This window comes from Lactuca sativa, chromosome 2 (genome assembly GCF_002870075.4).
Source record: "Lactuca sativa cultivar Salinas chromosome 2, Lsat_Salinas_v11, whole genome shotgun sequence".
NCBI lineage: Eukaryota > Viridiplantae > Streptophyta > Magnoliopsida > Asterales > Asteraceae > Lactuca > Lactuca sativa.
The window spans coordinates 218,529,694-218,556,079 of record NC_056624.2 but is presented as its reverse complement, the minus strand read 5'-3'; the positions used below and the strand labels follow the sequence as shown (position 1 = coordinate 218,556,079).

At 38.2% G+C, this 26,386-nt stretch overlaps 1 protein-coding gene across 1 annotated transcript; it reads right to left on the bottom strand.

Moving 5' to 3' along the window:
* Window positions 1–12,181: 12,181 nt before the first annotated feature.
* On the bottom strand, window positions 12,182–13,565 carry LOC111901320 (aquaporin PIP1-1). The gene is made up of 4 exons (XM_023897177.3): window positions 13,182–13,565; window positions 12,814–13,112; window positions 12,594–12,734; window positions 12,182–12,490 (listed from the first exon to the last, which is right to left on the bottom strand). The coding sequence occupies exons 1-4, from the start codon at window positions 13,510–13,512 to the stop codon at window positions 12,398–12,400; spliced, it is 864 nt and encodes a 287-aa protein (XP_023752945.1). The 5' UTR covers window positions 13,513–13,565; the 3' UTR covers window positions 12,182–12,397.
* Between the last annotated feature and the right edge of the window lie 12,821 nt (window positions 13,566–26,386).

Genomic DNA, 26,386 nt, shown 5'->3' with positions numbered 1-26,386 from the left:
GCCGAGGACTGCCAGAGGAGTTGACGCAATTTGGGTGATTCTGGACAGGTTGACGAAGAGCGCTCACTTCCTTGCCATCAGCGAGAGTTCTTCAGCAGAGAAATTGGCGGAGGTGTTTGTGAGGGAAGTGGTATCTCGGCATGGGGTGCCGATCTCGATTGTTTCGGACCGTGATGTGCGCTTCACTTCCAGATTCTGGAAGAAATTTCATGAGGAGTTGGGTACTAGACTGCATTTTAGTACCGCATATCATCCCCAGACAGACGGTCAGAGTGAGCGGACGATTCAGACGCTTGAGGACATGCTCCGGGCGTGTGTGTTGGATTTCGGGGGTAGCTGGGATGCGTATTTACCCTTGGCAGAGTTTTCCTACAACAACAGCCATCATTCGAGCATTGGTATGCCACCCTTTGAGCTGTTGTATGGGAGGAGGTGTCGGACCCCTATTTGTTGGGGAGAGGTCGGTCAGCGGGTGATGGGCAGTACAAAGATCGTGCTTCAGACAACAGAGCAGATTCAGCAGGTCAGACAGAGGTTGTTGATCGCTCAGAGCCGACAAAAGAGTTATGCAGACAAGCGCCGGTCCGAGCTTGAGTTTCAGGTCGGCGACTTTGTTCTCCTGAAGGTCTCTCCTTGGAAAGGAGTGATTCGATTCAGGAAGAGGGGTAAGTTAGGGCCCCGGTATATTGGTCCATTCCGTGTGATCGCGAGGGTAGGCCGGGTCGCCTATCGTTTGGACTTGCCAGCAGAGTTGGGGCAGATTCACGACACTTTTCATGTGTCGCAGCCGAGGAAGTGTATAGCCGATGAGTCGGCAGTGGTTCCATTAGAGGAGATTCAAATGGATGCTAGCCTGAATTATGCCGAGAGACCAGTGGCCATCAGAGATCGGAAAATCAAGGTTTTGAGGAACAAGGAAGTACCCCTGGTGTTGGTTCAGTGGCAGAATCGGAGGGGATCGGAGATGACCTGGGAGCCAGAGCGGCGTGAGTAGCATCCGGAGCTATTTGCAGAGCGAGACTTCGAGGGCGAAGTCTAGTTCTAGTGGGGGAGAATTGTAACAGCCCGGATCTCCAGGTATATTTTATGCTTATATTTTTGGAGTTTTGTGAGGGGACTCGACGAGTTGGAGCTCAAACTCGCCGAGTAGGATCGCGGTTCAGGACGCAGGTTCGCGCCCGGACTCGACGAGTCCAAGGAATGGACTCGGCGAGTCCTCTCTGTTTAATGAAACCCTAAATTCCCGGTCCTAAGCCCTATTTAAAGGACCTTATGGCCCTTCATTGCGGCTACCTGGGTCTTGAGAGCACCAAAGCAGCTGAAGGATTCGTGTGAGTGAGATAAGAGGCTATTGTTCACCAAATTTGTGTGTTTTTGCAAGAAAGTAAGAGGAAAGTCAAGCTAGAAGAGTTGCGGAGCTGGGATCTTCTTTCATTTCATCTGAGGAGGCTTCTTGAGGTATCATTCAGAACTCATTTCCGTATTTTGTTGATTTGGTCAAATAGAGGGTTTCTTCATGCCTTATTTGCTTTGTATTGGAAGTGTGAGAGGTCCCATGGGGTTATGGTGCTTAGATCTGGACCTTAGTAGTTCCAGAGAGTCCTTAATGTCATGCTTTATGTCCTCCCTTTTGGGTTGGAGGCTAGGGTTTCCATTTTAGAGGTTATTTCTCCAAAAAGAGCCTTGTGGGTGTTGTATGGTAACCAAGATATGGACTTTACGTGATGAATAAGCTTAGGAGGGCCAGATCTATGAGTGGATGGTGCAGATCTGACCTCAGAAACTAGTTTGAGTTGATGCATGGCATGGACTCGCCGAGTCTGAAGAACAGACTCGGCGAGTAGCATGAAGATTGTCCTTAACCACTCAGCGAGTGGTCCTGCCGAGTTAAGGGTCGACTCAGTGAGTCAGGGAGAGTTAGTGAGGGTTGACAGTTGGACTGAGTCGATCTGGAACTCGCCGAGTTGTTCTTGAGACTCGGTGAGTCGAGTCGTGGTAGCCCCGCGATTCATGCCAGGTGGAACCCGTTGAGTCAGGGGAGTACTCGACGTGTCAAAAGAGAATCCTAAAGAGTTGGTGAATATGTATAGACTCGCCGAGTCGCATTAGTGCACTCGCCGAGTCCGGTCAAAGTTGACCGTTGACCGTTGACCAGAGTTGACTTGATAGGGGTAGTCAGCCTTAGTGGTAAAGGTGTTAATTAAGAGATATATGATGTTATAGGAGGATTATAGCTCGGAGGATCGAGCACGAGTGATTGCCAGGATTCGCGAGTTATCGAGATACACGAGGTGAGTCTTCTCACTATACTTTACCTTGAGTAGGTAATCAGAGTTATGTGTCAGAGTAGGTGTATGTTATGTGTATGCTATGTGTTGTACTGCATGATGTCTATGTGATTTATGCTGTGCATGTTATAGAGTTGGAACCGGAAGGTTCCCAGAGTTAGAACCTGAGGGTTCACAGAGCTTGGGTGCACGGACCCATAGAGTTATAGCCTCGAGTGGCTAATATATGTTTATGTGGTATTTTGGGGAACTCACTAAGCTTTGTGCTTACAGTGTTAGTGTTGTTGTTTCAGGTACTAGCGATGACCGTGGGAAGGCGCCGGCTTGATCTGTACAGACGCATGGGATTTTTGATATATATACGATCTTGGGATTTTGTATGATGTGAATTGGGATTTAAACTTAATGTTTTTATGAAAATTAAATGAGAAATGTTTTTATAATTTGCGAAAAATTATTTTGAAATTCACGGTGTTACAGAATTAGACCTGGATGAGGCAGTGATAAGACCGTAGGAACATCACTGCAGCCATGTGATCAAGGAAGCGATGGACCTTTTAGGGTCGTTTGTGATATAAGGCTACCCTTGGTCATGAAGCAATCACTTTTAGCCTTGGATTTGGTGACATCAGAACTCGACGTATGGACCCGATCAGTTAAATCAGAAGGTCGTTAGAGCCACAGCAGCAAGATAACTAGTGGCAACTATTGGCAGATGAGGATTTCGTTTGGAAGTCGCAAAGGACAACTGTATGGGAGCCTTTGTCTCAGTAACCATATAGGAACTCAGTATTTCAGGTGACTGGCAAATGAATTGAGACCGGGAAGGTCTCGGTAGATTTTGGAAAGCATCCAGGAGGCAGTTCAGTGTTTCAGGCAGTTCCAGTGTTTCAGATAGTACCCGATTGAAATGGACCTAAGAGGAGGCCAACACCCCGATATGCTTGGCAGTATTAGCGTTATAGGATTTTAGGTATCAATGGGTAACTGATTGCTTGGCTAATGCTAAGTTACTCACAGCGGGATTCATCCATAATGATTATATATGGGCGGTTTGTCAGGGAGTCAGACCATATCGAGACTTCATAATTCAGATCGAGTAATGTGATCATAATGCAAGGAATTCGCTTACCTTTGGGTTTTAGAAACTTGTGAGGGATGACTTAGATTGTCGCGGGAAGGCCGGGGGCTATGCTCGGGATTGTGGCCATGTCGCTCAAGTTGTCGGGTGTGTAAGGGATGGTACGGAATGATTTCGAGGACAAAATCTAATTTAAGTGAGGGAGAGTTGTAACATCCCGTTTATTAAATAAATATATAAATAAAATAAATGAATCAATAGTAGCCCTAAATGCGGAATAACTATCAAGGCGTTGGTCTTAGGGATTAAAAAGTCATAATGGAGAGTTAGGGGAGCCAAATGTTATAATTTGGATTATTTGCGGGTTGAAATTTAATTTCCGGATTAGTTTGTAAAGAATTTCGGAGGTTGAGGATGGTTTGGTAAATTCTGGATTTAAAATGAAATAAAATCTTGAAGAGGGGGGCTGCATGGTAAATATTAGATTAAAGTTGAAAAGATTTTATGGGGCAGGGGCTAAAGGGTAAGTTTTGCGGTTTAATTTGAAAAGAATAAGAGGAAGGGGACTGGAAGTCTAAATTATGGAAAGTTTTAAGTGATCGGTATATAACCTCCAGGTCCCGTAACCGTAACCCTAACTATTCATGGCCGCCACCTTATGCCTCTGGATCCTCCCAGCCGCCACCTTCACTTCTACTATTTCCAGCGCCGCTACTACTCCATCACAACTTTGCAGCAGGACATCTTGGGCCGCCGAATGAACCGCCGAGACCGAACCTTGAAGCTGTAAACAGCGTCCGCTGCCACCACTCCTTTGTCATCTTCTTCCTCTGCCCTTTTTCGTCATCTACAGGCAAACCACGCCCGTCACCGGTGCTACTCCAACCGCCCATCGCCACCTTCTGTCCAACAGACGTCGTGGTGGAGCCGCCATCGTTCTCGGTTGAAAGCGGGCCATTTTTCCGTCGCCACCCTACTCCAAGTCCGACGTGTTGCTATCGTTTGCAGTCTCAGCTTCTCCTTCCCCATTGTTTCGGTGTTATACCACAACCATGACCGCCGTTAATCACCGATGTCATCGTAAACTATCGCTGCTGCCCGCCATCTCACGCCATCACCGCCGCCGTATGCCACCAGGTGGGTGGCTGGGTCTATTTTGCAAACTGAAACATGTGTGTGTGTGTTTATTACAGCGAAGTTTTGTGTGGTGTTGCTTGGCCTAACAACTTAAGGGAGCCACCACCACCACCGTGAGGTGGTGGCTAGCACCTCCGACCACCGCCTGCCACCACAAGGGTGGCTTTGTAGGTGTGTGTGTGTGTTATATTAAGTGTATATTTCTTTTTGATGATGTGTTGTATGTATATTATTTGGATGGAAAACCCGAAGAAAACCCACCACCACCACCGTGAGGTGGTGGCTGCCGCCCTCTGACGCCACCAGTCGCCGTGTTGGGTGGCGGTGTGCATTTGTATGATTAAATTACTATTTTGGATGTTTGATTAGGTTTAAGTTTAGAATCATAACCACCACCATGAGGTGGTGGCCGCCGCCATGAATCGCCATTGACCACCACTACCCGAGGTGGTAGTGGGTGGTGCCCAACTAAATTAATAATTAATTAATCTAAAAACTTAACAAATGGATTAATTGGAATATGATTGGGTTTGAAACCCTAATTAGGGTTTAGAAAACCCTAATTTGGTTTGTGTACGCCCCATTCCTAAGAGTACCTAATTGTGAGTCCCCGGGATTTAAGAGAAGTGGTATTTTGATCATCTTGTGGGAAAAATGGATTAATGAGGGCCAAGTATGAAGTTTGGGGACTCGCCGAGTATGCCCAACGTAATTGGGTAAGTGACGCGGGTGCAAGGTTGAGTACGCCCAGCGTACTCTCAGAGTTCTAAAACCCTAAATTTAGGGTCAGCCACTATATAAGGAACATGTTGGTGCATACCCTAGCCTCCATAAGCTCTCCCTTAACCTCAGAAACCCTAAGATAGCCATCCCACCTCCTTGTTTGGGTGTGTTTGGTCTTGGAAAGTTTGGAATAGCAAAGGAGAGCATAAAGGAAGAAAGGAGAAGTTGTCAAGGAAGGAGAGAAACGGCTGGAGCTTATAGATCTGGGAAGACATCATCCTTTGGAGCCTATTTGAGGTATAAAGCTTCTTGCTTGACATTCATATTGTGTAGATCTATGTGTTGTGAAGCTTTGACACCATTCTTGTCCCCAAAGTCCTCATTTTGATGCATGTTTTGAGTTGGTCAAGATTATCTGTCCTTTCAGACCTTTGGAGAGGTCTTGAGTGAGAAAAATGAGGTCCCAAGGGTTGTGGTTGTTCCATGTGTAAGATATGTGGGTCTTAATGGATTAAGACCTTAGATTAAGAGCTTTATGGACGTCCCAAGTGATAAAGTTTGAGACTTTATGAATCTTAGGCATGTTTGGCCTAGGGATCTGAAGTTTGGGCTTAAGAGCTTAAGCCATTAAGAAGTTATGGGGACTTAATGAGTAGCGAAGTTACGCCCCGCGTAACTAGCGAGTACGCCCCGCGTAGCGAGTCAGTGCCCCGATCCCCTGTTGCGAATCAGCGTGTACGCCCAGCGTACCAAGGAGGGTACACCCAACGTACTCCCTATGTTGGGCTTTTCATTTTGGGCCTTAGGGATTGGGCTGTTATTTGGGCTGCTGGATTTTGGGCCATGACTGGACATTATGGTTAGAGTATTTTGGGCCCATTGGTTGTTATGGATCATGAGTTTAGGCCCATTTGGTGAGGTGGGCCCAATTTAGTAAATTGGGCCAATAATGGGCTTTGTTTTGGACTTCTGGACTTTGGGCCATTGGTGGGCTTGGGAGCTTACCTAGTGTTGGGTCGGATTGAGTTAGGGGTAAAATGGTCAATTTACCCTTATTAGAGTATTGTGCTTGGCCTAATGTTTATTTGTGCTATGTTGGCTAGTTCGGGATTTTCGGTGAGTCGGTGATTCGAGAATCTGCTTCTTCAGTTCAGAGTTTCGGCAGTGCGAGGTGAGTTATCCTCACTATATCAACAGGGTCTAAGGCACCAAGGCCGGCCCTTTTATCGGATTGAGATCCGGGTATTGTTGTTATGTTACTGCTTTGATATGTTTGCATCCTGGTAATTAGGATGGTGTATGTTAGAGACCTGGTTGAGGTCGGTATCCTGATATGTAGGGTGATGCTATGCTAGTGAACAGTTAGGTCGGTATCCTGGTTAGGATGATGATATGCTATGTGATCTGTTTGATCGGCTATTTGACTGTGAATTGATATATATGATTGTATGTTTATGTGCACATGGTTGATTGGACTGTATTGGGTTGAGGCGGGTCCTGCTTTGTGCTGTAGGCCAAGATACCCAAGGCGGACCGGTTGTCCCAAAGGCCCAGCAAGCGGTCCGGATAGGCTGTAGGCCCCAAGAGGGCGGACCAGACGTGCCGAGGCTCGGAGAGTGGACCAGGCCGACTGAAGGCCCGGTGCGGGCGGACCAGTCATACTGTAGACTCAGAGAGTGGACCAGGTGGATTGAAGGCCTGGTGCGGACGGACCAATCACACTGCAGACTCGATGCATATGGCTAGACTCGGTGGGTGGACCAGGTGGACTGTTGGCCGGTGCGGCGGACCAGTCACACAGTAGACCCGAAGTGCATGGCTGTTCTGTGATCGGATATGATATGGCATGTTATGCGTGTATGGTATATGTGGTTGGTATTTTGGGGATATCTCATTAAGCTTTCGGGCTTACAATTGTGGTTTAATGTTTTTCAGGTTCTTCAGGAGACCGTGGCAAGGCGAATGCGTGATCGTACCGCTCCTCATGTTTATGTTGTGATGTGATTCTGGGAATACTCTAAATAAATTGTATTGAAAACCTTTTTGTAATAATTTAATGAAATCAGGTTGTTTTTGAAAAGTTTAAATTGGTTGGAATAATTGGATTGGGCTTTAGGATAAGGCCCATTGGGAAGGCTTGGGCCCAATTTGAAAAATTAGGCCAAGAATAAATGGTTATGCCTTAAGGTGAGACCATGTAGAGGTTTAGGTCCAATTTGGAAAATTATGCCATATGTTGGGCTTTGGTTCATAGTTTGACTTTTGGGCATTTGGATTGGGCCTTGAGCTTGAATAAAGCTAAGATGGGGATAAAGTTGTCTTTTACCCCAAGCATGTACTTATGGTTATGTATTTGAACCCAATTATTAATTGGGTGTTATTTCGATGTTGACAATTCAAGAATCTGTCATCCAGCAGCTAGGGTTTGTCCGCGGGACTTCAGCAGTGTGAGGTGAGTTTTCCTCTAGTAGGAACAGATCGAAGGCACCAATGCTGGCCCATTTATGTATGTTAGCGTATGCCGGACTTAGGTCCGATGCCGGGGTTAGCCCGATGTAGATTATATGTTTTCGGACTTCGGTTCGATGCCGGGGCAAGCTCGAGGAATGTTTGTATGCTTGATGGCTTTGTGATTCTTGCAAGTGTTTGTTTATGTGTTTTGGACTTCGGTCCGATGCCCGAGCAAGACCAAGGAATGTTTAGCTTAGATGTTATGCGTTATATGTTCCGGAATTCAGTCCGATGTTGGGGCAAGCCCGAGGAATGTTTAGCTTATATGTTATATGTTATGTGTTATGTGTTCCAGACTTCGGTCCGATGCCGGGGCAATCCCGAGGAATGTTTAGCTTATATGTTATGTGTTATGTGTTCTAGACTTTGGTCCGATGCCGGGGCAAGCCTGAGGAATGTTTATATGTTTATGTTATGTATTTATGTTATATGATTGTTGATATGTTATATGTATACCAGACTTCGGTCCAATGTCGGGCGGGGCCCGATGCCAGATTTGTCCGATGCCGGGCGGGGCCCGATGTAGTGGGCAAGGCCCAATATATGTTGTTATGTGACTATGTGTACGGTATGTGGTAGTTTGGGGAGACTCACTAAGCTTCGTTCTTATAGTTTTCGGTTTTGGTTTCAGATAATTCCACTAGCAAGGGGAAGAGCTCGGGATGACTGCATGTCACACACCACAACTTTTAGCCTGGGATGATTTACTATGATGTTTTGACATGATTTTGATATATTGATAGTTGATTATAACATTTATGAGATACACGTTTTATGATTTTTATATGATGAATGATATTCATGGTTTTTATTTATGAATTAAAACGAAGTTTTTGGATTTTATTTTAGAGATGTTACAAGACAAATTCATCCTTTATGTTCGTAACTAGATAACCATGGTTCTAAATTCAAAAATTTAAAAGTTATTAATTTAATGACATTTAATATTCAACTTGTGAATATAATGAACGGATAGTGGATACATTGATACACATAATACGACACTAATATCAAATCATCACTTATTGGGTAATTAACTACTCCATTATCTACTTATTTGATATCTAAAGTTACTAAACCTTTTTTTTTAAACAACAAGAATATATCTCTATTCTAATAAAAGAATAGCTTTAATCTTATATTGACAAGTGTCATACAATTAGAACCCCTCATTAATGTTATATACTCCCTCCGTCCCAAAATTATAGTCCATATTTCCTTTTTGGTTTGTCCCAAATTAATAGTCCACTTCTAAAAATAAATAACATTTTTACCAAAATACCCCCTCATTATTAGTTAACAAACTAAACATTTAATGGAACATTAAATGCAAAGTAAGGACAAAACTGTCATTTTATTAAATAAAGTTAGTGGTAATTAATGCTTTTCTTAATTTGTGTGTTTTTTGTCTGTGGACAATAATATTGGGACGGAGGGAGTATCATTTATCATGCCACTTGTCAACCTATTAATTATTCATTTCAAATTTCAAAATTTAAATTTACCACTCTAATTTTATAAAATTAATAATTGATTCTTCATTTTAAATTTCAAAATTTAAAATTTATTTCTTTAATTATATTAAATTAATAACATTAGATTAAAAAATGAAATAAATTAATATAAATTATAAAATGATATAACTCCACGTATTTATTTAAATCAACGATTATAATTTTATATAACTAAAAATATCTCTTAAGTAATAATTTATTTAAAATAATTGAGTAATAATTTTGATTTTTTAATACGAAAGTTTAATTAATTTTATAACCGTGATTATCACGGGTTATAAACTAGTATATATATATATTAGATAAAAGTCAGTGGAAAGTTGGAACTGAACAACCGGGACATTTTTGTTTGTATGAAAATTTAAAACATGAAAACTATAAATATATCATTATATTAGGCTGAAGGGAGTGACTCGTTAGCCAAGCTCACCATGCTCGCTTCCACCATTTCCATTGAATTCACTAGCTGCCTCGCTAAGGAAGGCTAGCTGGTTGGGCAACGATAAGAAAGAGAATGAGAAAGATGAAAGAAAGGGTTGTGATTTGCTAACTTCACTTTTTTTTGAATAAAAATAACATAAGGTTTAGACTTGACGGTGAGAAAGTAAGCTGGTGAAAAAGTTGACAAAATTGCAAAAATGGTCTTTGTGGTATTAATCTTTTTGGGGTATAATCCAAACCACAACTTTTTTGGATTGATGGTCCTCTTGAGGTAGTTTGTTTGTGATTTTGGTCCTTCGATAAATTGAAAAGACTAAATTGCCCTTATTATATTTATTTTTCATTTTTCTTTTTTTCCTAATATATATAAAATAAAAATAGGGGCCCACATACCCTCTCTTTCTCTCTCTCTCTCTCTCTCTCTCTCTCTCTCTCTCTCTCCGCATCAAAGGAATGCGAAACTTCCCCTCAAATCATTATTTTCTTCTCCTTCATATGCAATGGTTAAGCTTTATAAATTTCTTCCTTTCACTGGTGTCCTTCCACCGCCACCGGAGAAGACAACTTACTATCTAACAATAAGTCGTCGAAAACCCTAGCAATTGCAGTTCAGATTCAATACCGAATGATGAAAAATCACACATATGCACAACAAAACCTTGTAGAACAGATCGTATTTTTACTGTGTGTGAGAGATGGGGGAGATGATGGCTGGTGGCTTCTTATCAGCATCTGAAATTGGACTTCTTGGTGTAGAAAAAAGAAAACGCAAAGCTCCAACAACTACGCACCGTCTTCTTCCTTAAAATCAGACATGAAAACCTTGAAATCAAACATTGAAAACCCATGAAACCTTCGATTCAGACCTTGAAAACAACCCTTATCTATCACCAACACCATTGTCGGTAGTGGCGGCGATGGTGTAAAATCTTTCTATGGTGGTCGACATAGTGGTTGGAGGTGATAATGGTTGCACGAAAAGAAGAAAACCTTTGAATATGAAACCATTGCAATCATCGATGTAGAAGACGATGAATGGTACAAGCTCCGATCAGGTATGTGCAAATTTGCTCGTTTTTGATTTCCAGGTTTTTTGATTTGGAAGGGAAGATGAAGTTCAACATAACCAACCATCAGCACCACAAAGATTGATTTTGTTCCTCACTAGCTTCGTCTTTTTCCATATCTATATTCTGCCATGGATTTAGAAAAATAAAGGAGAATGGAAATGAAAATATTGGGTAAGGGTTGCAGACAACGATTTGGGTTGTAGGTTGTCTCATAATGAAAGAGAGAGAGAGATGTGGGCCCAAATTATTTATTTATTTTCTTTTTCATTTAAATTAAATAGAAAAAACATAAACAAAATATATCATAAGGGCATTATAATCATTTCAATTTTACGAGGGACCAAATTTACGTATAAACATGGCCAAAAAGACCACGAATCCAAAAAAATCGGGGTTTGGACTAAAACCCCAAAAAATGCATACCACATGGACCATTTTTGCAGTTTTGTCGAAAAAGTATAAGCTTCCATTTTTTGTGCGTTCCTTTTAACAAGAATACTGGGGAATAAGAGAAAGAAATTACATATTTGATCTCCAAAGTTTCAGCAACTTGGTATTTTTTGTTTAAAATTAGAAACCTTTTTTATTTAATATTTAAAGTGTTTGTATTTAAAAAAATAAAATTTATTTAATAATAATTGTTTGTGTATTACAAAAATATAATTAAATTTGAAAAAGAAAAAAAAATGCTTGGAGTGTTACCACTCATTCCCAAATGCTAAGAATTAGATGCTATTTGTTTTTCCAAAACGAAAATGTCTGAAGTCTGCGAACCACCTCTACAACCCTCTGTAGCAGAAGATGTGGACTAAACGGCTGTAACATTTAATAAAAAGTCTGCTTTGTTTTTTAACGTTTGTAGACTGCTGCAGTAAGTTAAAGTAAGGTGTGAAGATGTTTGAAGCAGTTGGTCTACTGCTGCGCCGTGGAACACACGCGCAACAGTTTTTAAATCAGAAGTATTCTGAAAAACAAATAACTGCGAAGGGCTAAGTGCTGCGCGACACAATAATAAATAGTCTGAAGTGGTTTTTTAAAAAAAACAAACATCGTTTTGTAGATAACCATGTAGATAACCATGATTCTAAATTCCAAAATTTAAAGGTTATTAATTTAATGACATTTAATATTCAACTTGTGATGATAATAAAAGGATAATGAATACACTGATGCATAATACATAATAATAATAAGACACTTGATATCAAATCATCAATTATCAGATACCTAACTACTCCATTATCTACTTATTTGATATCTATAGTTCCTGAACTTTTTTATTTTTTAAACGGCACAAGATATATATTAGATAAAAGCGGCGCAAAGCTGGAACTGAACAACTGGGACATTTTTATTTGTATGCAAATTTAAAACATCAAAACTATAAATATATCATTATATCATCAAACTTGAAAATGAAAAACAGAAAAACATAGATTGCATAGAGAATGAATTTACAGAAAAGTACAAGATAATTCCACAAATACTTTGATGTGGAACCCCAGAGAGACTCATCCACCTCAATCCTCAAATGGATTCTTATGGAATTATTAGAAAAACAAAGGAAACCACTACAACTACTACATACATTTTACAAACAAAAACAAAAAAACAAAAGGATCGTCGTCTTCCTCATTTGTTCTTGAATGGGATGGCCCTGATCACCACTACGTGGTACAATGCCGCAAGTGCTGCTCCGATGAAAGGTCCGACCCAGAATACCCACTGCATTCCCACAAACACAAAAAGAACAAATCTTTATCAAAACATTATTCATATGATCTTGTATTTAAATCAACATTTATATAAACGGAGGTGGAATACTTACGTGATCATTCCATGCGTGGTCCTGGTTAAAAATAATGGCAGCTCCCAAGCTCCTTGCCGGGTTAATTCCAGTTCCGGTGATCGGAATGGTGGCCAAGTGCACCAAAAACACGGCGAACCCAATTGGCAACGGCGCCAATATCTGAAAAATCAACACAAAACCCATTTTCAAATCGTTGTCTTTATTAGAAGATTGATTTAAGAGTTGAACTAGTTCGTACCGGAACATGGGAGTCTCGGGCGCTGCGCTTGGCGTCGGTGGCGGAGAATACAGTGTAAACGAGGACAAATGTGCCGATGATTTCAGCACCGAGGCCGTCGCCCTTGGTGTAACCGTGTGCGATCGTGTTTGCGCCACCGCCGAGTAGCTTATACTGTTTGCTTCCTTCGAACCCCTTAACGACACCGGCGCCGCAGATGGCGCCAAGACACTGCATCACCATGTAGTACAACGCCCTGGTCAACGACAGTTTTCTCGCCAGAAACAACCCAAATGTCACCGCCGGATTAATATGCCCGCCTGCAAATTCATTGTTAATTACTCCGAATAATTAATAAAGATTAATTCTTTTGTTAGAAAGTGATATACCTGAGATTCCGGCTGTGCAATAGACGAGTGCGAAGATCATGCCGCCGAAGGCCCATGCGATGCCTTGGATACCAACGGTGGAGCACTTGGTCGGCGACTTAACTACTCCCATGACCGTCAAAACGGTGACGTATAAAAACAGAAAGGTAGCGATAAACTCAGCGATCCCAGCTCTGTAAAACGACCAGGAAGTGAGCTCCGACGGCTCAAAGAACGGAGCCGGTGGTGGTTCTTGGTAATCCTTATCTGGTACTTGCGCCGCCGTCCCAATCGGTTGTCTTTCCCGGTACTTGTTAGCTCCCAGATAAACATCCTCTTCCTTTCCCTCCATTGTTGTTTCTCTCTAGTACTCTGATCACTGGAATATTACGTTTGTAGTGAGTGGTGATGATATCAGTGGTGGAGTGGTTATAAATAGGAATAGATTGTGGGGTAGCAATGAGAAAAATGTGTGTATTTTATCGCCGTCCACTTCATAATAATGGAAATGAAGTTGTTCTTTACTGCAAATTGACAGCGACGTCGCTTTGGTCGGCTACCTTCTCCGCAAAAATGATAGAAAGCACTGACGTCAGCCACGTCATGGTTTTGGGAGCTGCTATTAAGATATTTCTTTACACTCCATAAACATTTATATTAAAAATCAAACCAGATAACTATTTATAATTATATATATTTTTTAAAAACAATATAATTTCGACAAATAAAAATACTTTAAAAACTATATAGATGTCTAAATAATAAAATGAAGTATCTTTTTAGCCAACTCTATCATTTTACTTTTTATTCAACTTTATTTACATCTACACTACATTAAACCCAACAAAATTTAATGGATTTCTACATCATCATCATTATATTTTTAAACATAATTATATATTTAAAAATAACAAATATAATAGTTAAAAAATACAATGCTTAAAAACACATTAATTAAAAATTATGAAATGTAAAATATTTAATACCTAAAAATATATTAATTAAAAAACACAAAACCTAAATAATATAATATCAAAAATATGGTTAATTTTATTTTTGTTTTAATTAAAAAAATAATAAGAAAATATAAAATAATATAAAAATTTGATTACATATATATTTGGTTTGGAATTTAATAGAAAAAGAAAAAGCTTAATTTCTTTCAACCACTCAATGATCATACAACTCTTTCCATTCAACCCTCTTCCATGTCATCACTCATACTTCATTCAATCTCTATTCAATCATAATCATCATCCATTCAACTCTTATTAAACCCCCGTTGTGGATGCCCTTAGGATATAAGCTTGTTTGGCCCATTTAGTGGAGTTTGAGTGTCTCTCACAATTAAGTTTGCAATTTTATGGACCATTGAAGTCCTAATGCATTATGTCTCAAATGGACTTCTATGTTCATTAGATGTCATGCATGGGGTTCTGGTTCAATTTCTCTATCATTTTAACCTAAGTTTGGGTAGATATTCATGTCCATAAAGTTAGAATTTTTATGTATCTTTTGGATGCAAAGAAGCCTTCTAGAAAGTTAGAGTGATCGACTTAACGTATTAAGAACTTTATAGAAGGATGAATATGTCAGTGTAACTGCGGTGTGACCAACCACGACACAATATAGCATTCAGAATAAGCAGACCACGACGTCACCAAGACCTTGCCACGACGCGGTTGTCAGTAGAGTTGATTTTAACCAGGTTGACTTCTGGTCAATTTGATAGGTTTAGATAGTAGACCAAGGCTTAACCTTTTGTTTTACATTGGGTGGTGTGTAGTACGAGATTTCCGATCTTGGTAGCTTTGGTGTAGTCTACTTTGATTTGTGAGACGAGACTTCTCACTATACCATGTAGAATGTGAGGCTGTCTTTATGACTTTTGCATGTACATAATGTTGGGCAGGCCCCATTATGTACGTTGAACAAGGCCGGTTATGTATGCTGAGCGGGCACGGTTATGTATGTTGGGCAGGTGTGACATCCTTATTTTTTAGAACAAAAAAACTTTTCTTTACACTTTAAAAATCACAATAACTTTGTTTGCGGAAAATCCCAGTTCAATAAAATATTTTACGAAAACTGTCTTGTTTTATTAAAATATCTTAAGTAAAGATGTTTCAAAATACAAAACCCTAAGCATGTCATAATCAATAAACACCATATGTTACATCGTAAAGACCTAATGGTCCTAAACACTACTGCATGTTGTCTCTTAATCACTCATCATCATAAACAAGTTCCAACAGCTTTAACCCTGTTGCCTGTGTTGCATATAATTTGAGTGGGTCAGGTTAGGAAACTTGGTGAGACACATAGGGTTTTCAATCCCACAATATTATTATGATAATAATTTATAATGATCAAACCTACAAAACCAACTATTGCCACACAGTATAGATATATCTTATAACTTAGATATCTATAAAACCTTACACATATACAAACTCATCCTAACCGATTCTTACAAATCCTAATCCACGATTCTATGGAATAATCAACTTATTTCGTGAACAGTTTAAATCTTCGATCTGGGTATACCCTTTCACCACAAGACGATCTTTAAATCTTTTTATCTCTCCATTGGATATATATATATATATATATATATATATATATATATATATATATATATATATATATATATATATATATATATATATATTTAATCTTATAAACGTCTTTGAATCGATGGCCTTCTTCCCTTTGCGAAGATGTGTTAAAATCCAAGTGTTATTTTCTTCTAAAGCCTCAATTTCTTTCTTCATTGTTTCTCTCAATCTTGGATCCATTGTTGCTTGTGAAAAATGTTGTGGTTCGTTGCTCGTCGAAATGCCAGTCAGAAAGACAAGATGTGGTTTGGAGAAGTTTTCATAACTCATGTATTGCAAGATGGGAAAAGGATTCAAATTTTATTTAGAAATTGCCTATGTCATCATTGGAAGATCGAAGGAAGGAGGTAGATCAGTAACAGAAGCATCAAACTATTTTGACATGGTTTTGTGACCAGTACTTTGGCAAAGTACCTTATTATGGCGACGATCACCTGGCGGTTCATTTCTTGGTGGGTTTTCGTCCCCATTACCAGTTGTTGCTTCTGGTTGAGAGGCGTTGTTGTTGGTCTTAGTGTTTATTCTCCCTTGATTCTTCGATAATTTGAACCTGTGGAACAAAATTTTCAACTAAAACTTCTGCACTAGTTATGGCATCAGCAAAAGTTTTATCATTAGAATTTACATTATTTTTATAATTTTCTCTAAAAGGAAAAACATTTTCAATGAAGATTAGATTATGCGTACTATATATTCTATGATTCTTTAAATCATATAACATGCACCCCTTTTTCCATTAGGATATCCAAGAAATATACATGCTCTCCCTCTTTCTTGGAACTTATCTCCCTTACTCAACACCGTCATGAGCATAAGCTAAACACTAAAAGCTTGAAAATGATTGTAAGTGGGTTATTTTCCTAACAACATTTCATGAGGAGTTTTATTATTTAAACTGGTGTTGGAAGTTTGTTTATGACGTATGTGGCCATGGAAACACACTCACCCCAAAACTCGATTGGAAGAAAATCTTGGAATCAGAGAGCTCTATCCATTTCAAGAAGATGTTGATGTTTTCTCTAGACAACTCCATTATGTTGTGGCGTGCATGGGCAAGATGTTTCATGCAAAATTCCATGATTCATGTAAAAATCTAGCATATGTTGAGATCTAAATTCAGATTCATTATCTGGCCAGATCCATTTGACTCGTTTTCCAAATTGAGTGTCGTCCATATTAAAGAATATGACTAAAAAATTTGTTGCTTCAGATTTGTTTTTCATAAGATATACCCAAAAACCATGACTAACATCATTAATAATAGATAAAAATAATGTGCACCATCAATAGAAGCATGTATGTAATGACCCTGAATGTCAATTTGAATTAAGTCAAAACAAAAAGAAGTTTTAGAAAAACTTATGGGAAATGGTAATCTACTATGTTTTGCACGAATACATGAATCACAAAAATGATTATTAGTGTTTATATTCTCTAAATGTTGGATCTTCTTAAGGACTCCATCTGATGCATGTCCTAATCTCTTGTGCCATATTTCACTTTTAGTCCATACTTCCATGACACTTCGTTTTGTTTGAATGGTTCAAGGTTATACATATCATCCCTTTCTCTAACCATCCCAATTAGGTTCTTCAAAGGTAAGTCATGTACAAAACATTTGTCCGGAAGGAAAGTGTTAACACGCTGTCGCACGCGTATTAATCAAATAAATTATCACTGCTGGTTGCACTAAAAATATAGCACAGGGAAGCAGGGCCGAATCCTCAATGACACAGCCTAAAAGTCAATGCCTTTTTGCATCAGGCACAATCTAGTCAAGACATAAATTGTTAAAAGGGAGATTTTAATTAAACTAAAAAACTAAAATTGCAGTGATATTAAACTAAACAAAAATCAATAATTAAAATGGTTTCAGTTCTGCTACGACTTTCCTAATCATGTAATCAACATTGACCTGGTTATTTGAGATGCGTTCTCTCTGAGTTGGTACTTAGAAAAACTAACAAGCTTTAGTATAATCTCTTTTACGTTATTTAGTTAACCAAAACAAGCTCTTTAATTAACTCTAACTTTTTACTGTCTAATCAAACAAGCTCTTAATTAAGATAAAATAAGTTGCATTAAGTTCTTTGTAAAATTCCCAACAATACCCAATACTTGTCACAAGCTTGGAAGTGTAAAGATATGACTTTTACAGTTTATAATAAATTCAAATCCCAAAACGAAACCGATTTATTACTTGTTAGTTGTTACTTATTACCAGTTGACAAACATAATTAGGTATTCTATAACTGATTAACTGGGATGATAAAACCCTACTTAGGTGATCAGACTAACAAGAATCAAAATCAAACATTCATTAAGAAAAAAACCGAAGAATCTAGATGGAAACACAAATTAAAAACCAGATCTAATGATCAATCACATGAAAAGTACTCATCTTCGCAGAACTGAAAACTAAGGTTTTAGCCTGACATGGCTAAAATATGATAAAAACAAATGAAAAGAGACATCAAACAACTAATCTTACTAATCTACTTGAAGGAGATGATCCACAATCTTAATATCTTCAGAAATCATTGAAATCAGAGAAGAAACGCCTCCAAAATCGTATTTTCGTCGTCTGGTACCTCTGGAATTGCCAACTTAGGTTACATGAATGCTATCAGGGTCTATTTATACGTCCAACAGCAAAAACGACGCACATGCGATCACATGTAGACAACCTACGATCGCATGTATTACCGAAAACGCGTCACATGCCTTTTAAATGAAGTACAATACCATTTGGAGAAATTTTGACGAACCTTTGATCGCGTGGGCACAACCTGCGATCACATGTTTTGAATTATCACTCCCGGATGATTTTTTGGCACGAAAAAACCTCGAAGACAAGTTGCGACCAAACCTCCGATCACATAAAGGCTCCATGCGATCACATGGACCATATTTTCGATCGCATGTTGTGCCTAAGACGTCCGAAATTTCGTCTACTTTTCAGATCATTTTGAATCGCGTCAATCGGAGTTACGGTTCATGAGATTAGGTCAAAATAGTGACAGGGGTCAAAGCTGCCAACAACATCCTTTAACTTTAGATTGCAGATTCTATCTTCGTGTGATCAATTTGATCGAATGTTTCTTGACCAAAGCATCTTTCAAACATTCCTCATAATCCTTCATACGTCCCAATCTCCATTTTAAGCTCCAAACATGCATCCAATTGCTTCTAAAGCACTGCTCCACTTGAACTATCTGAAATTGACATAAAAACATGAGCGGTACGGGAATTCTAACAAAATACATGAGCTGAACATTATTTAAATAAATGACATGCAAATGTACACAATATGATGCTAAAATGATAATAAAAACTACCCTATAAAATGCATAAAATGGCATCTAACAGAAAGTTAAGGAGCAATTCAGATCTTATGTAATCTTATTGATCGACTACAAATTGCGTTTAAACTCTAATACACTTAAAACATCCTTAAGACTAAAATATTTAGACAAGTGTATGTCACCAACCCTTTTAACTTACATTACCTCACCATTGGGGATAGTCAAAGACGTATAATCACCTTTGGTTTTAACATTTTCTAACCAATTTTCATGGTGTGTAACATGATCACTAGCCCCAAAATCTATAATCCAAGAATTATTAGTTTTAGTGATTTTACCTTTCATGTTGGTGGTGGGAGCAAATCTTTTGCTATTTTTGGTGACTTTATTGGCCCGTAACAGTTTGAGAAAGACTTCATACTCATTTTTTGATATCCCCATCACAGTTCCATTATCGACAATTGGAGTGGCAACTATTAGGTGCATTTTATGCACCTATTTTGCACGTCTATTTCTGTCATCTCATTGTATTTTAATTCATAACTCTTGAATTTAGTCAACTATTTGGGCACTTGTATATTTTATTCGGAATACCTAGTACTTTACTATTCTTGGTTTATTTTGTAGGCATTATGGAGGCTGGAGCACTGGAGGCGAGTAAGGAACAAGGAGCTTGGAGCATTGGATCATGGAGAGAATATTGACCAGGCGTGCCACTGAAAAGAACTTGAAGAAATAGCTCAAACCGTTGTATTTCATCATTGGAAAGGACCACGTTTGAAGCATGGTCTGTGTTCCACCGAAACGGGTCATGTTTGTCATCTTCATCTTATATTTGAGCACACATGGCCATGCTAAAAATACATGGTCAAAACCCGTGGCTATGCTAAAAACGCATGGCCTTGAGTTAGGAACTTGAGTAGTTACTAAAATAGAGGAAATCACCATTTTTCATCTGAGACGGTTTGAGGGAGCAAGTTCTGGTGATTTTGCTAATTATTGAAAACACTTTTGAATTCCATTTGTAACAATTAAACACTTTCATTCCCATCTTTTTGTTGGTTGATTTGTTCTTAGCCATGTCTGGCTAAGAAACCCTGATTTCTAGTTCTAATGATTATGTTATTGTTTAAACTAAAATCCTTGAATTTGATTTGTGTTTGATTGGCCACTTATATGAATTGACTTCTTGTGTAGTTAATTAAGTTTTGGGGCACCTAACCGTTCTATACAGTTAATGATTGTTAACAAACAATATGTTTTCTTATTGTAGAATATATATCACATGTTTTCACACTCCGAACGTAAGTGAAGAAATGAACGTTATTGAGAAGCTTGTTCAAAACTTAATGTTGTTTTTCAATACAATCTAAGAGCGTGTTTATGTTGAATTTGTGAATCTAGGTCTAGTCAAAGATCTTATTTTGGTTAGATAATTTGACAGGTGAGGTATATTAGAGCGTGTTAATATCTTTAGTAACAACTTAGAATATCAATCATGAATTACTTGAATTCATAATCAAGTTACATGACAACATTGAGAACTAGAACTAGAACCATTCCAACAATTTGTTTACAAGTTTATTTTATTTTTTGCATGTTCTCATAGTATTTTGTTATTTCATTATTAAAATTTTGCAAACAAAACCCCCTTTTGTGATCAAAGTACCTTGCACAAAGAGGTATAGACTGATTGTCTCGTGTCTCTATGGTTCGACCCTGCTTGCCTTGTATTACTTTTTAGTACATTAAAGCATTGTATTTGAAGTTTGTTGTGCCCGTATTATTTGTTGATTTTAATACACCTAACAAATTGGGTCCGTTGCCAGGGACAGGGTGTTACTAATTGTTTATGCCTAGATCTTTTCGTACAGGTACACCATTTCCATTTGACACAAAGATAGAGAAGACTACAAAGAGGTTACAGAAGCAAGCCAAGTTTTGTTAGAGGTAACCGAGTTCTATGACTTCTTCCTCATCCACTCTTACGGTCATTAACATGTGGGAGGAAATACCCCTCTAAAGTGTATTAGAAACTGAAACAGAAATTCTCTCACTCTCACCACAACCATCATCATCCAGAAACACCACTCCACCGTTTTCACCCATCCATAGTATCCCAGACTTCATACCCATAGAAACCTCAATTCCTACTTCGACTATGGAAGACCAAGTAGGAAACGTAGGAAATAATAATAACAACAACCATGGTCCACAAAACCCACCCAAGCATACCCTTCTATCAGGGTGCAAAGCCATGCTTGGATGTGGATTGTTTAGGCTTACCCTCTTGTATGTGTAAATGGGTTGAGTCTTTTCCTATATATAGGAAGTGAGTGGCTCCCATTATGTAAGATCTTGTAATGAACCATTTGGAGAGCATTAGTTTTAGAAAGAGAATTGAGCAAACCCATTTGTACTCTTTCTAAATCAAAATAATACGAGCTTGAAAAGTTTTATTTACTCCATGTGTTCATGATTTGTATGATGATTCACTAGATCTTTCATACCGAATTATCATAATCAACACCACTACAATTGGTATCTGAGCTCATAATTCGCACTACACCTTCGCCAATGGGCGAGGCAAAAGGTTACTCAACAACCTCTTTGCATCACCTATCTAAAAACCACAATCCTTGAACTAAAATCTGGCCTCATCTAGTTACTCCCAACATTTAGAGACCTAGAAAATGAAGATCCCTACAAATTCCTCACCGAATTCCATGTTGTGTGTGTGTGTGTTGGCATGAAACCACACAATATAATGGAGGATCAAAATCAAGCTTAGGGAATTACCCTTTGCGGTGCAAGATAGAGCTAAAGATTGGATTTATGATTTCCCACTGGGGATGGTCAATTCATGGGTAGTCTTGCATGCCTCTTATTAGATAAACTAATTCCTAGAAATGAAAGCGTCAACCCTAAGAAGATAAATTATCAGGATCAAACAACACAAGAGACAAGCCGTTCAAACATATTGGGAAAGGTTTAAAAAGCTTTGTGTTGGTTGCCTAAAGTATGACATTAATGTATATCAAATCCTCTAATACTTCATTGAAGGCATGACACCTTGGGATATAAGACTTCTTAATGCCTCAAGTGACAGGTCTTTAACTATTCTAAACCCCCACCGAGGTTCATATTCTTATCAAGAACATGGCGGAAGATTTAAAGCATACGAGTCATGATGAAGATTGGTACACAATGCACCCTTGCGTGTCAACGAAGTAAGTACTACACACATATAAGATCAATTATGCAAGCTTACAAAGGTGGTTATGATGCTTTCCAAATACAAATGTGTGCAACCCACACCCCGCCATTGTAGTATTTGCACTTAGCTGGGCCACCCAACTGATATATGCTCTCAATTGCTAGAAGAAGAACACGAAGAAGCAAATGCTATGGGAGGTTATTCTGGGCATAATCAAAAAACTTATGATCAGTCCTGAGGCAATCAAGGGTGGAAGAATCATCAAGGCATGTGTTATCAACAAAGACAACCACCTCCATACAAAGAAAGACCATTATTTCAACCTCATAATTTTTATGTGACAACCCAAAATTTCCATTCTGAAGCAACCATTTGAAGCCAATAGAAGCTAGTCCAGTTTCAATGAATTTCAGACTTTTCCGAATAAGTTTGTGTACATTAGGGTTTACGTTTAAGGAGATATCAGGAGAGTGGATGCTCATGGGATTGTGAAACTTGAGCATTTCAAAACTTCATAATGTTAGAGTCCAATTCCGGAATAAAAATATTTTCTGCCAAAAATATTTCAGGACTATAAATAGATTTCTGAACTAAATTCATTCATTATTCACATTTCCAACTAGAGAAAAGTCGTTTTCTCTCTCACGGATCTTCGGGTTTTCATCCCAAATCGTGAGTACACTTCTCTAGTTGTGTTATAATGCTTGTGTTATGCTTATTAACATAGATTGTATGTCAAATATATGAGATCCGGGAGTTTACCGCCCAAGAACGTTCTTGGGGAGTAAACTCCAAAATGAAGCTTAAAGGCCATCTAGTCCCATTTCCTTGTTAGGTAACTAGCTTAGGATAATATGTATGATCATTTGAGACTAGAAAACAATCAAGAACACCTAGATTTAGGTGTTTACGGCCCAAGAGTTTCTTGGACCGTGAACACCAAATTCAAGGGCTTAAATGTGCCCTAATCACTCCTAAAGCTTAGACTTCAATTAGGACAAGTACCCTAAAGTGTTTAAAGCCTAGAAAACATAAGGAATCACAAGGAAAAAGGAGTTTACGGCCAAGATAAACTCTTGGGCCGTAAACACCTATAAAGGGGTCAAATGACACCCTAACTCCTTCCTTATGCCTAGAACCCAACATAGATCATTACCTAGAAATGTTTGAGACTTGAAAACACCATAAAAACCCTCCCAAGGGAGTTTACGGCTGTAAAATCCAAGGGAATATGGTCTCTGGGCCGTAAACTCCCCAAAGGAGTTAATATGGTACCCAAACACTTGTTATAGCCTTGAAACAATGCACCACATGAGTTGTAATAATTATAAGCTCCATTTAGGGCCTTGGTTGAGAGTTTACGGCCAAGAGTTTACTCCCCTGGGCCGTAAAATCCAAAGAATATGGTCATTAGACCTTAAACTCCCATTTGAGGTATTTCACTCCTTTGTTGCAACCCATTAGCCTCCTAGCACTTGACCAAAAGTGTTTTCCTCGCGTTTAAATGTTTATACTTGTATAATTAGTATTTTAATCACTAATTATTTATATACATATGCTTTCATATGAAATTAGGATCATTGTGTGTGTCTAAGTCTTCACTTGACACCAAGCACTTGTCCGATCCTTCCGTACGATAACAGTCCGTTCAACTCCAGTCACTTACTGCAGGTGAGTTCATACCCCTTAAATAATGTTTTAAACTATTTGTAAATGTTGTATGGGAGGGGGGGATACAAGTAGAATCATGCTAGTTATTATATCAATCACATGTGATTAATAAGTAGAATTACGCTATTTATTATATCAATCACGTGTGATTAATATACAACATTCAAATGATTTGGCTACTCATTATCCGTTTTACCAAACAGTTTCCTTCAAATGATTTTTATAAACATTTTATATGTTTTAAACTCCTTATTACACTATACATTTTACTCTGTGTATTACATTTCAAACTTATTTACAATTGTGTTTCAAACAAATGTTTCTTCATACTAAACTGTTTTATCAAACCCATGCCTTCAAATTGTTTTATAGGTTGACATCAAGTCGATCTTTTCTTAAAATAATAATTATGTTTCAAATGTTTTACAAAACTTATTTATGCTTTTATATTATAAATTGCATGCCTCTATATGTATAGTTATATAAGAAATGTTTAAAAGACTTAGGAAGGCTATCCACCCTATTTCCTTTTCGCGCTTGAGATGTGGTCTGGTGGGATATCGGGTACTCGTCCGAAGGTCGTTTAAATATTAGTTATATATCATGTGTACATATATAGTCATAAAAGGTCCTTCCAGTTCATTCCATGCCCTTGGGTAGCAAGGGTATTCATCCATGTCTATACGTACCAGATAGATTACTAGTAAACTACCATATGGGTAGTTCAGGAAGATACTAGAACAATTACTAGAACGCGATATCATACAATGAGTCAGTTTATTCATGAGTCAATACTTTCTAGAACATTTCAGTACATAACATATACAACTATACTAGGAAGAGAACATATACAACTATACTAGAATGATTACATTACTATACTTGCTAGGTAGAGAGCACGTACATTACAGCTAGAACAGTTCATTACATTACATATACATGAATACGTTAATTATTGTGATTTAAATCGGAGCATGACTTAAATGTCATGACTCGAGTTGTAGCCAGAGTCTCTTGGAGGGAGAGCGTGAGTTTGCGTATAGATCTATACTGGATTGACAATCCTACACCTTGCTGCTAGCTACAGCCGGACCTGCAGGTCTGCGGGTGCCAAACGTCATTCCGTTATTACGACCATTCATTATGTCGTTGTTACTAGTCGATAGTATGGTGCAATTTATCACATAATGCCTTAATATAAATATGGTTTAAGGTAGTTAGTATGGTAGTAGTTCTTATAGCACTACACCATAGTACTATTTCATTTTCCCATTTCATTCACTTCGTGAACATTCACACGACGCACGGTAATGTAGAAACTATATTTTTGTTAATGATAGTTATACTTGGGAAAATACATACTCTTACAAGAGACACACATCCAGACACTAGATGCCTTGGTAGAAGGCTACATTCAGAACAGTTAGGTCTTGGTAGAAGACACCTTCTTATACTAGTAGGAATTATAGGGATTTCTAGGGTTTTTCAAACATTTACAGTTGTTTTACAAACATTTTCATACTTACAGTTCATATACATTTTCATACTTATAGTTCATATACACTTTCAATACTTACAATTCATACATACAAATTCTTACATACAGATTTATACATACAAATACTTACTTACAAATTAAGACACTAAAAGACTTATGATCTCACCAGCTTCAAAGCTGATACTCGCTTTCAAAATTACTTGTATCCTCAGGTCATCATAGACAGGTACCGATGCAAGGAGAAAGGAAGATGGAGCTTGTTCAAGACTTATCTTTCATTTTGATTTATGCTTTAGTGTTTATCAAAATTTGACAGAACACATTTGTATAATAATTATATTATTAATGCAATGGATGATGTTGTTGCTTGTTTACTACTTTACGTTGTTGTGATATTATACATGACGTCCTCCGCCCCAGAACGTTTCCGCCGTTCTCGGTTTTGGGGTGTGATAGATTGGTATCAGAGCATTGTTTATAGTGAATTAAGTATATCAACCCATAAAAGATATACTAAATATAAATACATAAGGGATTAAAAATACTCTGACCAAGATTTTATACTTTAAATAATAAAATATTTAATAAAGTATACGTGCCTGCATTCATACTAAAATCAGTGTCACTAGGACAATACAAAAGAATTACGATTGTTGGGCAACACAAGTGGGCTTAGAGACATATGGTCAAAACTGGGAAGATATAGCCTGATCACCTATATTATCCGAGGGTTGACTAGCATGTGCCTAAGTTTAAGTGTGTGGTAGCAACAATGCTAAAATCTTACCAACCCTACCACAATGAGAACAATAGAACATAACATTAAAATTAAAATACTATAGGAGTATTTGGTGTTACTATAAGTACGTTATACTTGAGAACTAAAACAAGATCTTCATTACTAAGTTGATAGTTGC